Source organism: Nyctereutes procyonoides, unplaced genomic scaffold (assembly GCF_905146905.1).
Source record: "Nyctereutes procyonoides isolate TBG_1078 unplaced genomic scaffold, NYPRO_anot_genome, whole genome shotgun sequence".
NCBI lineage: Eukaryota > Metazoa > Chordata > Mammalia > Carnivora > Canidae > Nyctereutes > Nyctereutes procyonoides.
In genome coordinates, this window is record NW_026575135.1 from 14,255,588 (window position 1) to 14,270,332 (window position 14,745).

The 14,745-nt window shown below is 39.8% G+C and overlaps 1 protein-coding gene across 6 annotated transcripts in view; it reads right to left on the reverse strand.

The window, feature by feature from the left end:
• The window catches only part of SMC2 (structural maintenance of chromosomes 2), a 58,208-nt gene extending 45,656 nt beyond the window's left edge, over window positions 1–12,552 (reverse strand). For 2 of the 6 annotated variants that reach the window (XM_055302484.1, XM_055302489.1), the window contains exons 1-9: window positions 12,314–12,505; window positions 11,259–11,488; window positions 10,521–10,670; window positions 8,154–8,276; window positions 6,714–6,752; window positions 3,624–3,734; window positions 3,406–3,450; window positions 1,342–1,575; window positions 991–1,140 (exon numbers count right to left, since the gene is read on the reverse strand). In XM_055302484.1, the coding sequence (XP_055158459.1) occupies window positions 991–1,140; window positions 1,342–1,575; window positions 3,406–3,450; window positions 3,624–3,734; window positions 6,714–6,752; window positions 8,154–8,276; window positions 10,521–10,670; window positions 11,259–11,426 (1,020 nt within the window). In that variant the 5' untranslated portion in view covers window positions 11,427–11,488; window positions 12,314–12,505. Of the gene's footprint in view, window positions 1–990; window positions 1,141–1,341; window positions 1,576–3,405; window positions 3,451–3,623; window positions 3,735–6,713; window positions 6,753–8,153; window positions 8,277–10,520; window positions 10,671–11,258; window positions 11,489–11,887; window positions 11,907–12,207; window positions 12,232–12,313; window positions 12,506–12,538 lie in introns of those variants that run through there. The other 4 variants (XM_055302486.1, XM_055302485.1, XM_055302487.1 and 1 more) reach the window with 4 other exon arrangements.
• Window positions 12,553–14,745: the final 2,193 nt, after the last annotated feature.

Genomic DNA, 14,745 nt, shown 5'->3' on the forward strand with positions numbered 1-14,745 from the left:
AACATTTGTATTTAGATTTGTCTCTCTAGATCAGATTCAATATTCCTATATTCAACCACCTAATCAACATCTCTACTTAGTTTAACAGGCACCTCAAGCTTATTATGTTCACAGTGTACTTCTATTTTCCACTAAGCTAATGGTAATGCTATTTCCAATTGTCAAAGACAAAAATCTTCAGTATCTGTCAGACCTTTCTTCCACTTTCAGCAACCAATCTGTCTGGACTACCTTATTGGACCTACCCTTAAAAATACTCATAAAATCCTATAATTTCTCTCAATACACCCATTTATACCACACTTATCCTAGAGCTATCATTGGCACCTACCACCTGAATTACCTGCTTCTTCCCCTTATCTTTATATTATTCTCTAAATACCATGAAAGTACTATTAAAATATAAAAAATCTTGTTCTTCTCTTCTTAGCCAGCTACAGTAGCTTCCCAAGTCACTCAGAATAAAGATCAGAGTCTTTCACGTCTTATAAAATCATGTTGATTGCGCTTTTACCTTTCTGTATTCCTACTTAGTGCTAACTGGCCACAATTAGTCTCCCTGCATTTTTATTTCTAATACCGTAGGTACCTGGGACAACTGCTACTGGTACATCTTCCCCCAGAGCCAATTTATTTTCATGGTTCTCTGACTTCCTTCAGGTTTTATTAATGAAATATCACCCTCTCAATGAGATCTCCAGTGGTTACCCAATTTAAAAATTCCTAACTGTACCCACCTCCTTTATATTCCTAAAACTCTCCCCTGCATTTTCTCCAAATCACTTATCACTATATAACACACTATATATTTCACCTATTTTATCATCATTTTCCTCATTGGAATGAAGACCCAAAAGGCACTGGTCCAATCTGTCATTTTGTCCACTGCTCTATCTGTAGCCCAAACAACTGCACTTGGTCCATAGCACACACAAGCAATAAATATTAATGAAATGGACTTCATATTTACTGAACTTCGTATTTATTTACCTCAATCATATTTTTTTCTAGCTCTGTGCGTTTGTTCTCTTCACTTGCCAGATTTTTCTTCTTGAGATCAAAGGCACTTTGAGATTTAGTATTAACTCGCTGAGCTTCTGCAAGAGCATCTTCTAAAGATCGGAGTTTACCTCCAATTTCCTATAATCAAATGGATCCAAATCAATCAAAGTCCTTATAATTTACTCATGCCATCATTTTCTTACAGGACTTCAAGAAGACTGACTTTTTATAAGCTTATCATAAAGATTAACAAATCAATATGGAAGACTACATCCAGCGAACCTTAGTTACTATACATAATTTTTTACAGTATATCATCTCCTCTTATGTATGTCTGACCTTATCTTTTCCTTTTTCCAACTCTTCTATTTCATGACTAAGTGCTTCTATTTTTTTGTCATTCTCAGACAATTTTTCTTGAAGCTTTACAACTTTATCTTGCATTTCTTTTAACTCCTCAGCTGAGCGTTCTTTTGTATCTTCAGCCAGCAAAAACTGATAAGCAATATATAAACGACTCAAATGTTCTATTTCCCTCATTATTTTTTGGTACTCCAAGTAAGAAGATCTTTCCTGGAAAAGAAATCACCAATAAAGTATAACTCAACCTTCATATTTTTCAACAAATTTAGAAAGACTCAAACTATAGCAACATGTATAAAACTTCCCATAATAGATTTCATCTTAAGTTAGTGATCATGGATTATAGAAACTTAAACATTAGTGGCTTTTCAAATAGCATTATACCATCACCAGTGAATCCTATGTGGCTATTTCTTCTAATATATAATCAGGCAGTTGGGATTAACAAAGAAATGTAGATAAAAGGTTCATAAACTGAGGGTAGTAGTTTATCAGTATGACCTATACAACCACCAATGATACACTATTACATGTATTTTGTAGTAGTATTACCAAGATACCTACCCAACAGTCAATTATGTAACTTATTTATAAACATATGCTTACACATTACTAACTTGATTCCATTAAGGACCTGCTAGGGTAGACAGAGTAATAATGAAAATCTCTGTAACTTACAGATGAAGAAATGAACTCGGTGTAGTTAAATGACCTCTCTAATGTCATATTCAGAATGAATTTTGCAAAATTGGGTGTAAAACCTAGGTTTATTTATTTATTTTTAAGATTTTATGTATTTATTCATGAAAGACCCAGAGAGAGAGGCAGAGAAGACACAGGCAGAGGGAGGAGCAGGCTCCATGCAGGGAGCCCGACATGGGACTCGATCCCAGGTCTCTAGGATCACGCCCTGGGCCAAAGGCAGTGCTAAACCGCTGAGCCACCCAGGCTGCTCAAAACCCAGGTTTAAACTCATGATCTAGGTGCACCTATGTGGCTCAGTTGACTAGGGTCTGCCTTCAGCTCAGGTCATGATCCCAGGGTCCTGGGCATCCCTGTTTGGTGGGGAGTCTGCTTCCCCCTCTATCCCTCTCCCCCTGCTTGTGCTCTCGTGTGCACTCTTTCTCAAATAAAATCTTTTTTAAAAAAATAAATTCACTCTGATTTAGTGTTTTCTACTAAAACATGCCTATAAACAGGATACCTTCAAGATCACTATTCAGTCCTTCCAATAACATCCACAATACTATATGGATTCAGAATACAACTTTGAGTAGTACTGAATTTTAATGAACATTTAATGAATTCCTAAATGCACAACTTTATTTATTTTTAACGACTTTATTTATTTATTCATGAGAGACATAGAGAGAGGCAGAGACACGGGCAGAGGGAGAAGCAGGCTCCATGCAGGAAGCCCGATGCGGGACTCGATCCTGGGACTCCGGGATCAAAACCTGAACCAAAGGCAGACACTCAACTGCTGAGCCACCCAGGTGTCCCAAAGGACAACTTTAAAATCAATACGCCCTCAATGCATTTTTTCACTGAAACGCTGATGGCATCAGAAACTTTAAAAATTATAGAAAAAACCTGGACATGTTTCAGCTCCCTTCACTTACCAACTGTCTTGATAGCAATAATTACAGTGATAGCCTCTATTATCCTAGAAGCTATTCACTCTACCAGCAGGAGTATTATGAATGTCATAACCTCAAGAAATGTCCCACTCAATTCTAATTATTCAGAAAGTCTAGACTTCTCTCCAACAAAGTATTACATCATTACGAATCATTACAAAATGATTGGCATATCATTTTCTGGGATCACCAGTGATCTCTGAAATCATTATGATTAATAGATATGCAGAACATGTCTTCTACAAGCAGAAGGCTGATGATCAAATATCAACTCTTTAACTCCTTACTTCATCCTACAGAAAAATTCCTGTGGCACACATTTCATCTTTATTTGTATGATCTTAAATACCGTCACCAATTTTGAGACATTCTAGCTGGCAATCCTCTATACAGTATATACCTCTTTTAATTTTTGAATGGTTGGAGTAATCTCTTCTTCAAGTATCTGGAAAATAAAGGAAAATCAAATTTTTCAGTATGTAAAGTACCATTAAAAAAATTTGAAAGGAAAGTACCATGAAGTCTGAGGAAAAACTGGGAGAGGGAATTTCCTCTTTGCAGTACAGAAACTCTAAAATTACTTTCATATTTAAAAATATTTTATGTAAATTTAATTACCGTCTTAATTTCTTTCAGCTTAGCCTCTTTTTTTTCTATAGTTTTCTGGGCAGCTATTTTTTTGTATTCATACATCCTGGTTCCAGCTGCTTCTTCTATCATGGACAAAATCTAGAAAGACAATTACATTAATGTTTTAAGAATCCAAGATAAAGAACTTCATTTGAGTTTACATTAAGTATATCATTTAAGGTCTTAACTTCTCTAAATCTCTTACCAAATAATGCCCCAAATGGATCAAAGAAGTACATACAAATGCGTGTATTCCCCACAGCCTTAACATTTAGAGATTCTCTAAATCTCTTACCAAATAATGCCCCAAATGGATCAAAGAAGTACATACAAATGCGTGTATTCCCCACAGCCTTAACATTCAAGAAACTTTTCTGGCCTTTACGCCAACCTAAAAATCAAACTTCATGCTACACTGAGGATGTAGAGTAAAAACTCTTTTAAAATTGAAGCCAGGAATGTCTGGCTGGCTCAGTTGGCTGAGCATGTGACTGTTGATCTTGGGATTGTGGGTTTGAGCCCCACATTGGGTATAGAGATTATCTAAAGATAAAAATTTAAAAATAAAATTAAAGCCAGTAACTCCTCTCTCTTTTCCTTCAAATATAAGTCTAAAAAAAGTAAAGGCTAACAACATTCAGTTGTCGCTTTAGAGTAATCCTTTCTGACAACAGGATGAAGTGTGACATAACATATGCATCCCAACCATGGCACTTGCTCTAAGAACTTGGGCAAGTAACTTAATTTGTTATGCCAGTTTTTTCACCCATAGGATACTTAGTATGTCACAATACTGTTGAGAATTACACAAAGTAATTTATGTGAAAAGCACTCTGAAAAAGGTAAATACTAATCAATTACAATTTTATAAGTAGAACAATTTTGCCAGCACTTCTTTTTCAGAGGCTTCTATTCATAATCAAGTCTTATCTCTAGAGGATTATTTCTCTCAAAACTTTTTTGATTTCTATGTATTTGTTAGGTTTCAAATTAGAAGTTTCCCCTTAAAATGTTATCTAAAGAAGATATGCATAACCTATAGGTTCAGAACAGACCAGTGTTATCAATTATCAGTTTTCTCTTAGTTCTTCTCAACAGAAAAGAGTAACTTTTGTTCTTGTACAAAACACTTATTCCTTCATACCAACTCTTTCAAGGGGGTTTCAAGAAAAAAATTAAAATTAAGTATGAATACCCTAAGCAATCCACTGTATGTAATGAATTAATTTCACTCAACTCTTTTTCTGTAGGGTTTAAGTCTGACATGGAACAATGGTTGAGAAGGGCTGCTTGATACAGTCATTGGGCACATAAAATTCTTAGAACACTGGTTAATAAATTCCTTGATATTTGTCACTGTGGGGATTTTTTTAGATTTGACACCAAAAGCCAAGGCAACAAAAGCAAAAACTATATCAAACTGAAAAACCTTCTGCATAGCAAATCAAATCATAAACAAAATGAAAAGGTAACCTATGAACGGGAAAAAATAGTTGTAAATCACAAATCTGCTACGGGTCTAACATCCAAATACATGAAGAATTTGTATATACAACTCAAAAGAAGAAAAACCAAACAATTCAATTTAAAAACGGGATGTGAGGATGTCAACACAGTTTTTCACAGAAGACATACACAGATGGCCAATGTGTATGTGAAAGGTACTCAACATCACTAATTATCTAGGAAATGCAAATTAAAACCATGAGCTACTCCCTCTGTTGGAATGGCTATTATCACAAAGACAAGAAATATCAAGTGCTGGTGATGCTATGGAGAAAGGGAAACCTTTACATATTGTTGGCAGGAACTTTACATATTGTTGGTAGGAATGTAAGTTGGGTGCAGTCATTATAGGAAACTATGAAGGTTCCTCAGAAAACTAAAAATAGAACTACCATGTAATCCAGCAATTCCATTCTGGCTATTTATCCAAAGAAAACAAAGGTACTAACTTGAAAAGGTATCTGCACCCTCATTTACAATACCAAGACATGGAAACAACCTAAGTGTCCACTGACAGATAAATGAATAAAAAGATGTGACGTATATACATATATACACAATGGCATATAATAAAGCTATTTAAAAAAGAATGCAATTTTGCTATTTGTGACAATGTGGATAGAACTTGAGGGCATTATGCTAAGTGAAATAAGTCAGAGAAAGACAAATACCATATAATCTTACTATATGTGGAATCTAAAAAGAAAAAAAGAAAAAAAAAAAAAAAACCCTGAGCTTATAGAGAACATACTCATGGTTACCAAAGATGGGAGTTAGTGGGTGGGCAAAATGGGTACAGGTGAAAAGGTACAACCTCCCAGTTATAAAAGTCCATGGTAGTCACCATGTTACAGCATAGGACCTTAATTAATAATACTGTATTGTATATTTGAAAGTTACTATGAAAGTAAATCTTAAAAGTTATCCTAAGAAAAAGAAAATTGTAACTGGTTATGGATGTTAACTAGATTTATAAGGATCATTTTGCAACATCTACATATGTTTAATCACTACATCGCATACCAACTAATATGCCACTTCTACCTCTATTAAAAAAAAAAAAAAAAAAATCTGCGCCCCAATGTCCCAGGCATTTTCTTATACATTCTCATTTAATCCTCAGAGAAGACCTGAGGTATGGACTACTAACTCTAATTTATGGATAAGGAAACAAAGAATCAGAAGGGTTATGTTATACAGCTTTAAAAAGGTGAAGTGGTAGGGCACCTGGGTGGCTCAGTGGTTGAGCATCTGCCTTTGGCTCAGGTCGTGACCCAGGACTCCTAGGATCAAGTCCTGCATCAGGCTCCCAAGGAGCCTGCTTCTCCCTCTACCTATGTCTCTGCTTCTCTGTGTCTCTCAAGAATAAATATAATCTTAAAAAAACAAACAAAAAAAAAACGGGTGGGGAGGTATAGCGCCAAATAGCTTAAAAAAAAATTCTTTACTGGTCACTTTTAAATCAATAATGTTTCTAAGAATTTTAATGGAAGAAATTTTTAAAAATTGATTTAAAAGATTAAAACACTATCCACAATTATAATTTTTACTGTCCACAAATAGCATCCTTACCTCTGGAGGTTTCATATTCAATACTTTTGTAATTCGGCCCTGAAAAATAAAATGGCAGTTACTATAATGATAAATTAATCACCTACCTAAAGGCCTACATGTTTATCTTCACTGAAGCTGTTCCATCCTAATATACCAATCTTTTAGGAGTTCTTTCTTTAATCTACATGAAAAGATGTTTCTTTTATTATATTTGAGACCAAAGGTACCTTATAATTCCATAATTTTGCCAATTACCTTTTCACTTACCAGTGATATGCTTATTAAAAAATATGAAATTAACTCAGACCGTATTTCTGAGGCAATATTAATGATATAAAAGTGTCCAATAAGTATATAAATATATAAATTTTAGCATAATTGTTTAACATGTCTTTTTTTTAAAGGCTACACTCCAAGATAATTTCTAGAAATAGATTGCACATTTGTGAGCCTCAAAAAGAATTGTAAAATCTTTTATTTCAATGCCAGAATATAACTACTAAAAAAAAAAACAAGACAAAACCCCACTACCTAAGTCTCAGAGCATAATATTACTTAGGATTTAGATTATTATTATTTTTTTAAATTTTATTTAGTCATGAGAGAAACAGAGAGAGAGAGGCAGAGACACAGACAGAGGGAGGAGAAGCAGGCTCCATTTAGGGAGCCTAAAGTGGGACTCCATCCCAGGAATCTGGGATCACCCGGAATCAAAGGCAGACGTTCAACCACTGAGCCACGCAGGCATCCCAAGGATTTAGATTCATTTAAAAGAAATTTTAAGCTTTAAGGCTGTGATGTAGTTAAAAATAAAGTTATTTTGGTCACATCAGGATCATGCCATTGACCTTGCAGGATAAGTCGAGTGAGATAATATAAAGGCAAGAAAATATTAGCACTTATTTTTCATTTGAATAAGTCTCTCAGGAAGGAAATTACTTAAAATTTAATATATATTTGAAATAATAAAATGCTTCAACCCAATACTCTGAAAGAATACATTATGACAATATACTTTAAATAATTCTTATAGGGGATCCCTGGGTGGCTCAGGGGTTTAGCACTGCCTTCAGCCCAGGGTGTGATCCTGGAGTCCCAGGATCGAGTCTCACATCAGGCTCCCTGCATGGAGCCTGCTTCTCCCTCTGTGTCTCTGCTTCTGTGTCTCTTATTAATAAATAAATAAAATCTTTAACAATAAATTAATACATTCTTATAGTGACCATGTATTATTCTTGTAATAACAAAATAAGTCAAAGAAAATTACTTCTAGACATTCTTTAAACTTCAAATGTGTATGTTAGAATATATCAATACACATAACTAATACATACTTCTTAACAGGTACCCAAATACCAGTACAACAGAAAATAAAAAATGGAAAAGCCAAAATGAAACACTTGTCCTATTAAAATAAACAATGTCAAAACTATTATATAAAGACCATAAACAAAATACCTGCATGATGAGAAAGTGAGGGTTGTTTACATTAAGGCCAACAGAACAGAAGAGATCTTGTACTCTGGAATTGTTTGCATTTACTCCATTGATTAAATATTTATTTCTACCACCAATAACCACCTAAAAGGGAAGTATTTTTAAACATATAAATGAACACACGTATCTTGAACTAAGATGACAAATTCCCAAATATGTTTCACTTGTTTCTTCTGTCCAACAAATGGTAAATAAAACCAATCCTAAGTAAATAACGGAGGATGTAGGAGGTGGCCAAAATTTTGACTATAGATTGAGTCAAGATAACCGACTTCTAATCCAAGGACTTTTGGATTATATAACCATGCACAATCCTCCTAACCTCCCCTGCATTGGACTAGATCTCTAAGGTCACTTCTGACTTTGTTTTCAAGTACATGTGAAATGATATTCTTTTTTTTTCTTTTAATAAATTTTTTATTGGTGTTCAATTTGTCAACATACAGAAAAACACCCAGTGCTCATCCCATCAAGTGCCCCCCTCAGTGCCCGCCACCCAGTCACCCCCAACCCCTGCCCACCTCCCTTTCCACCACCCCTAGTTCTTTTCTCAGAGTTAGGAGTCTTTCATATTCTACACATGATCATTCTCTGTAATTTTTCCACCCTCAGAGGTTAACCCTTCTTTCCTCCACTTTTTAATTTCCAAAGAACAGAACGTAGATACTAAAAACTAAAGACAAACAGTTCTTTTTTAAGAGGAAAGAGAGAGACTCTTAAGCAGGCCTCATGCCCATCAGGGAGACCGACAAGGGGGCTCAATCTCCCAACTTTGAGATCACGACCCCTAATCAAGAGTCAGATGCTTAACCGACTGGGCCACCCAAATGCCCCAAAGATAAGCAGTTTGATAACAATCCTTGAGAGATTCTAAAAGGAGTTAATAAAGACATGACTTTTGAATTCTTGAAAGAAAAAGAGTAACCACAGAGCTTCAAAGAACAACTTCTACCAGACACCAGCTTGTTCACACTGTACTATAGCCCTTATACTGTCACTTAATGGACATAACCATGTCATCCTCAGTAATTTGAGGTCCTTAAAAAGATGTTGCTCGTTTTTCTCTCTGTATTTCCCAGTGCCTTTAAGAATGCCCAGCACACAGCAAACTACTGGATGAGTGTTAATTCATTTCTTTTCTTGACAGGAGTATTAAGCTAATAGATCATATATTAATATATTTAAACAAGAAATGTAGTATAAATATTTTTTAAAATCCCTATAACAAAATTTTGGTGAAAATAAAGGCATATGGACTGCATGAGGACAGGAATTTTAGGTAGATTAGTAGAAGACTTATGAAAATTCCTAAAAGGTATCTGATGGATGCTTAATGACACAGAACAGGACTTTATCCCAACCTAGTCAATGCCTTATTTTTTCTTAACCAGAGGTTTTTATTAAAAAAGAAAGCAGAATCTATAAGCTACATAATGCTAACGTAGAGAATAAACAGGACTTAACAGAATTTTTAAAAATAAAACTGACAAAGGAACATTGTATGACTATAACAAGATAAAGGGACAAAGGTCTGGTCCTGCACTGGTTTCAAAAACCTGCTTACAAATAGAAATGGCAGTAACACAGCTAATACACATTTAAAAAATTACAGTGATTTTTAAGTAAGTTGGATTTGAATTCATAATGTATTGTGAACTCTCCAATGTCAAATAGGGGAAAAGAGAATCGCACTTAAAATGAAGTGACAATTCTGCTTAATCCTGTCCTAAAGAGACTAATCCTGGTAAATGTAATTTAAGGCGCCATGCATGAAATAAAGGCAAAAAAACCTAGCGCAAATTTGTATTCAGTGGAATCAGACAAGTGAAGGAAATAGAAACAATTTTATCAGTTGAAAGATCTAGAAAGATTTAGCTTAAATATTTAACACCTCAATATTAAACCGAAATATTAAAATATGGATTATGATCTCAAAGAACCAGATTTAATATGTAAAACTTGATGATAATACTTTGGCTCATTTTATAGAAATAACTTTTTAATTAGACCTGCCCAATAACAGAGTAGGTTACCTCAGAAGGTAACAAGATCCCAAGTATAGGTATCCCAGCAGAGAAGATTCAAATACGGTTCAAGATTTAAGCACAGCTGAGTGCCTGTACTGACTGACAGGTTTCCAGATCCCTTTCAATCCTCTTGGTAAATGGTGGAATTTGCATGATTAAATTTTTAAAATAAGGAAGACATTCTTAAGAGGTCGAGTCTATTTGATCAATTTGCTCATCAACTTTGCCAGTAAAGTCGTATTGCCAAAAAAACAGGTCAGATATAAGTTCTTAAGTATCCAAATATTTTGTAGCCACTCACCTGCCTTGTTACTGTTATTTCATCATGAACCTCAAATCCTAAAGGACTTTGCTTTTTGTCAGAATTATCAAATGTGATTGACACTGAGGCTTTGGTGATACCAGCCTGCCCGTTTTTGTAAACTAAATCTTGTAAGTTAGAAGCCCGAACCTAAAACAAAAGAAAAGTTTATCAACTACAAAACCCCATACTGCACAAAAAGGCATTAAAAATGGGTTACTTGCTGTTGGAAAAGCACCCATGTAGCATCTGCTAAGTAGCTGAGGGACAGTTGCATTCAGAAGCAAGGAAAGGAAAATGGGAAACCACCTAAAATGAGTGCCTTTCTCCACAGGACTCTTCCAACCCTGCATTGAATTGTTTTCTACTAATTTCTTAACTGAAGTTCATTTGAAAGATTCAGGAAGACAGCATCTAAGAATTTCACCGTTCAGATGCAGAGTGAATGGGTAGGAATCCAGACTCTGGACCAAGGCTGCGTTAAACAACGCCTGAGTTTGAGTGTTGCTCCAAACATCTTAAGGAAATGAACCTCAAGCAACCCAAAAGTTCTGTTTTCTCACCGAAAAAGTGGAGTAATAACATCTACCTCTAAAGGACTGCGGTGAGGTATAATGATTTGCATAAAACTTGCTCAAAATGCAAATGAAGAGATACTAGCAATACAGTCTCTCTGTTCAATGTGGGCTCCCTCGAGACTCCCCCAAACTTAAGATTCCCGTACATCAGAAAGTTTACCTGAGATAGGTTGGAGATGCCCAGCAAAAAGCAGATGGAGTCCAATATGTTGGATTTCCCACTACCATTTAAACCAGTGATGGCATTGAAGAGGGGATCAAAACCATTGACTTCAGTCCTCTGAGCGTAGGACTTAAATCCTTCAAGAACGATGGACTTGACATGCATGGTCACTAGTGACCTGGACAGGCAAAACTTCTCCTGGGAATCAAACAGGCCGCAAAGCAGCTCTATACAAAAGAGAGAACATGAAGTGGAACAGAAATTGTAATCATAATGTACGTGAAAGACTAAAAAACAGAAGGATGACAGCTTCCAGAGAAAGAAAACAGGCACTTGCCCAGCGACTTTCCTCGGATGTAAAAGACACGTTTTCCAATCTAACCAGTTGGAAGTTGATTAAAACCATTAGTTCAACCTGGAAGTCACCGACTTCCTTCCCCAGGCTTACCTCCCATCTTTATCATTCTCTAACAGAAGCGGATTATTCCACATCACACTCCCTTGGCCCGCCCGTAGTGCCCTGTTCCCAGATACTGACACGACTCACTCCCCTCTACTATGCTCACGTCTTTCTTCAAACGTCACTTTACTGGGCTCTTTCTTGACCTTCCCATTTAAAAACGGACCTGTCCCCACCCCCTCACTCTTTTTCCTTCGTCGTACTTCAAGATGACACTCAACAGTATGTATTCGTCTATCCAGACCCATTGATCTTTGCTGCAAGTTCCCATTGATCTTTGCTGATGTCCACCGCTTAGGCCCCAACAGGGCCTGACTCCAGGGCGCCGGGGGCGGGGGTGGGGGGGGTCAGTCAATACCCTCCAGCTTGTTTCCCACTCGGCGTGTCTCCGCGCCCCCCCCCAGGCCTTTCTACCAACACCTGTTTGCCCTCCTCCCGGGCTAGAGAGAAAGGAGCCACTCCGCCGGGGAACCCAGCAGGACTAACATTAGCTTCAGGTCGCTTCTCGCGAACCCGTCTCCTCCCCCCCGCCGCGCCCACACAGAAACCACGCGTCCTCCCCTGCAGCCGGGACTGCCCGACTAGGCCCCACCTGCCGCGCGGACGCACCCGCCTCCCCGCCGCGCCAAGCCGCCCGGGTTTCAGGTGCCCTAGAAGCTACTCCTGGTTGCAAAAGCACAGAGCCGGCCCACTCCGCCGGGCTTTCGGGCGCTACCAGGCAAACCCCGACATTGCGGCTACGACGCACAGCCCGCGCTCCGCAACCCGGCCGGAAATATTTATATCTTTGAATTTCGGCGCGAGCAAAGGACCCCACCTCCGCGGCCTAGTGCATTGGCCGGTGCCTAGGAGATGCCTGACTTAGAGGTTACATTTTTCCCTCCCATCCAACAGTAAAAGCGACCAGGAGGTAGGAAAGGGCGTCACGACGCTGGCAGCTCCGGGGGTGCGACGGCGGGGGCCTGAGGACTAAAGGAGAACGCGGCTTGTGTGGAGCCCGGCGTCCGGCATCCCGCGGGCAGCCCCACACCGCAGCCTGGGGGCCTCGCGCTTCGCCGGCCCCGCCCCCGTTCAGGCCCCATCTGGCCTCGGGCAGCCCGGAGGCCCCGCCCCCCAGAAGCCCCGCCCCCAGAAGCCCCGCCCCCCAGAGTCCCGCGGTCCTGGCGGGACTCGCTGGTTCACGCCGGGGTAGTTGTAGAGCCGTGGAGGCGGGGAGGCGGGGAGGCGGGCGGTCCTGCAGAAGCCTCAGAATTTACCCAATTTGGGGATCCCTGGGTGGCGCAGCGGTTTGGCGCCTGCCTTTGGCCCAGAGCGCGATCCTGGAGACCCGGGATCGAATCCCACGTCGGGCTCTCGGTGCATGGAGCCTGCTTCTCCCTCTGCCTGTGTCTCTGCCTCTCTCTCTCTCTCACTGTGTGCCTATCATAAATAAATAAATAAAAATTAAAAAAAAAAAAAAAAGAATTTACCCAATTTGGCTCAAAATTGGGAGGCTGCGCTTTTTGGGGGCTGGGGGAGAGCGGAGTTTGGGAGGTCTGGGGGGCACATTCTGGCTCCGCCCCTCCGCGCTCCGGACCCTGGCGGGCTTTTTTTTTTTTTTAATCTTTTAAAAAATCTTAAAATCTTTTTAAAATTTTATTTATTTATTCATGAGAGACACAGAGAGAGAGAGAGGCAGAGACACAGGCAGAGGGAGAAGCAGGCGCCACGCAGGGAGCCCGATGCGGGATTCGATCCCGGGACCCCGGGGTCACGCCCTGGGCCGCAGTTGGCGCCAAACCGCTGAGCCCCCCCCCCCCCCCCCCCCCGGGCATCCCCAGCCTGGCGGGCGTTTTCAGGCGGGCGTTTTCATCTCAAATTTCGCGTCGGGGAGGGAGGTTGGTACTGGCCGTCGCCGGGAGCTGTGCGGCCGGCAGCAGGGGGAGGACTAACAGGTGTTCCGCTCCCTGCACTTACAAAACGGTGGCAGAGCCAGCATGTCAGAGAGTTTCTTTGGGAACCCGACAGCTAGTATTTGTTGAGCCTCAGTGTGTCAGGCTGGGTTCCCAGGGCTTTAAAATCCTGCAGCAACTCTGAAACCTGTGACGTTGTTCCCCTCTTACAGGTGAGCGGAGAGGCTGGGCGTCCCGCCCCGCAGCGCGTCCTCGTGAGTGGTGACCTACCCGTCCTCTTCCTGTTCAGAATCCAGTACCGCTGGTAACCGGGTCTGTGTTTATTAGCGTGTCCTGTCCTTAACCAAACTGGCCACTTCACCCGGAGGTGAGCATACGGATAATAACCGTCCTTTAGGAAGGACGGCTTCAGAGGGCACTGTCCCCAGGTGATGCAGAAAAACACGGTGCAGCCGGTCCCTGTGTTATACCACGTATTTAAAATGTCTTTCGAAAGAAAGACAAGAAAGAAAAGAAAGAAAGAAAGAAAAAGAAAGAAAAGAAAGAAAAAAGAAAAGAAAGAAAGAAAAGAAAAGAAAGAAAAGAAAGAAAGAGAAAGGAAAGAAAAGAAAAAAGAAAAGGGGGGATCCCTGGGTGGCGCAGCGGTTTGGCGCCTGCCTTTGGCCCAGGGCGCGATCCTGGAGACTCGGGATCGAATCCCACGTCGGGCTCCCGCAGCGGTTTGGCGCCTGCCTTTGGCCCAGGGCGCGATCCTGGAGACTCGGGATCGAATCCCACGTCGGGCTCCCGGTGCATGGAGCCTGCTTCTCCCTCTGCCTGTGTCTCTGCCTCTCTCTCTCTCTCTCTCTCTGTGACTATCATAAATAAATAAATAAACAAAATTTAAAGAAAAGGAAAAGAAAGAAAAGCGAAAGAAAGGTCTTTCTTTGGCCCAGAATGGCTTTGCAGCATTGGGCACCAGTGGAACTACCAAAAATTACCGAGAATGGGCCTATAGTTTTGAAATTCTTTCCCTACTTATAAAGGAACAAAAAAAGGTTTTTGGGGGGTTTGGTTTATTTACTAAAGACTCACTCTCCTATCCCACCCCCTTCTGTAATGTCAGTGGTTACTAGCCTCACATCTTTTAACA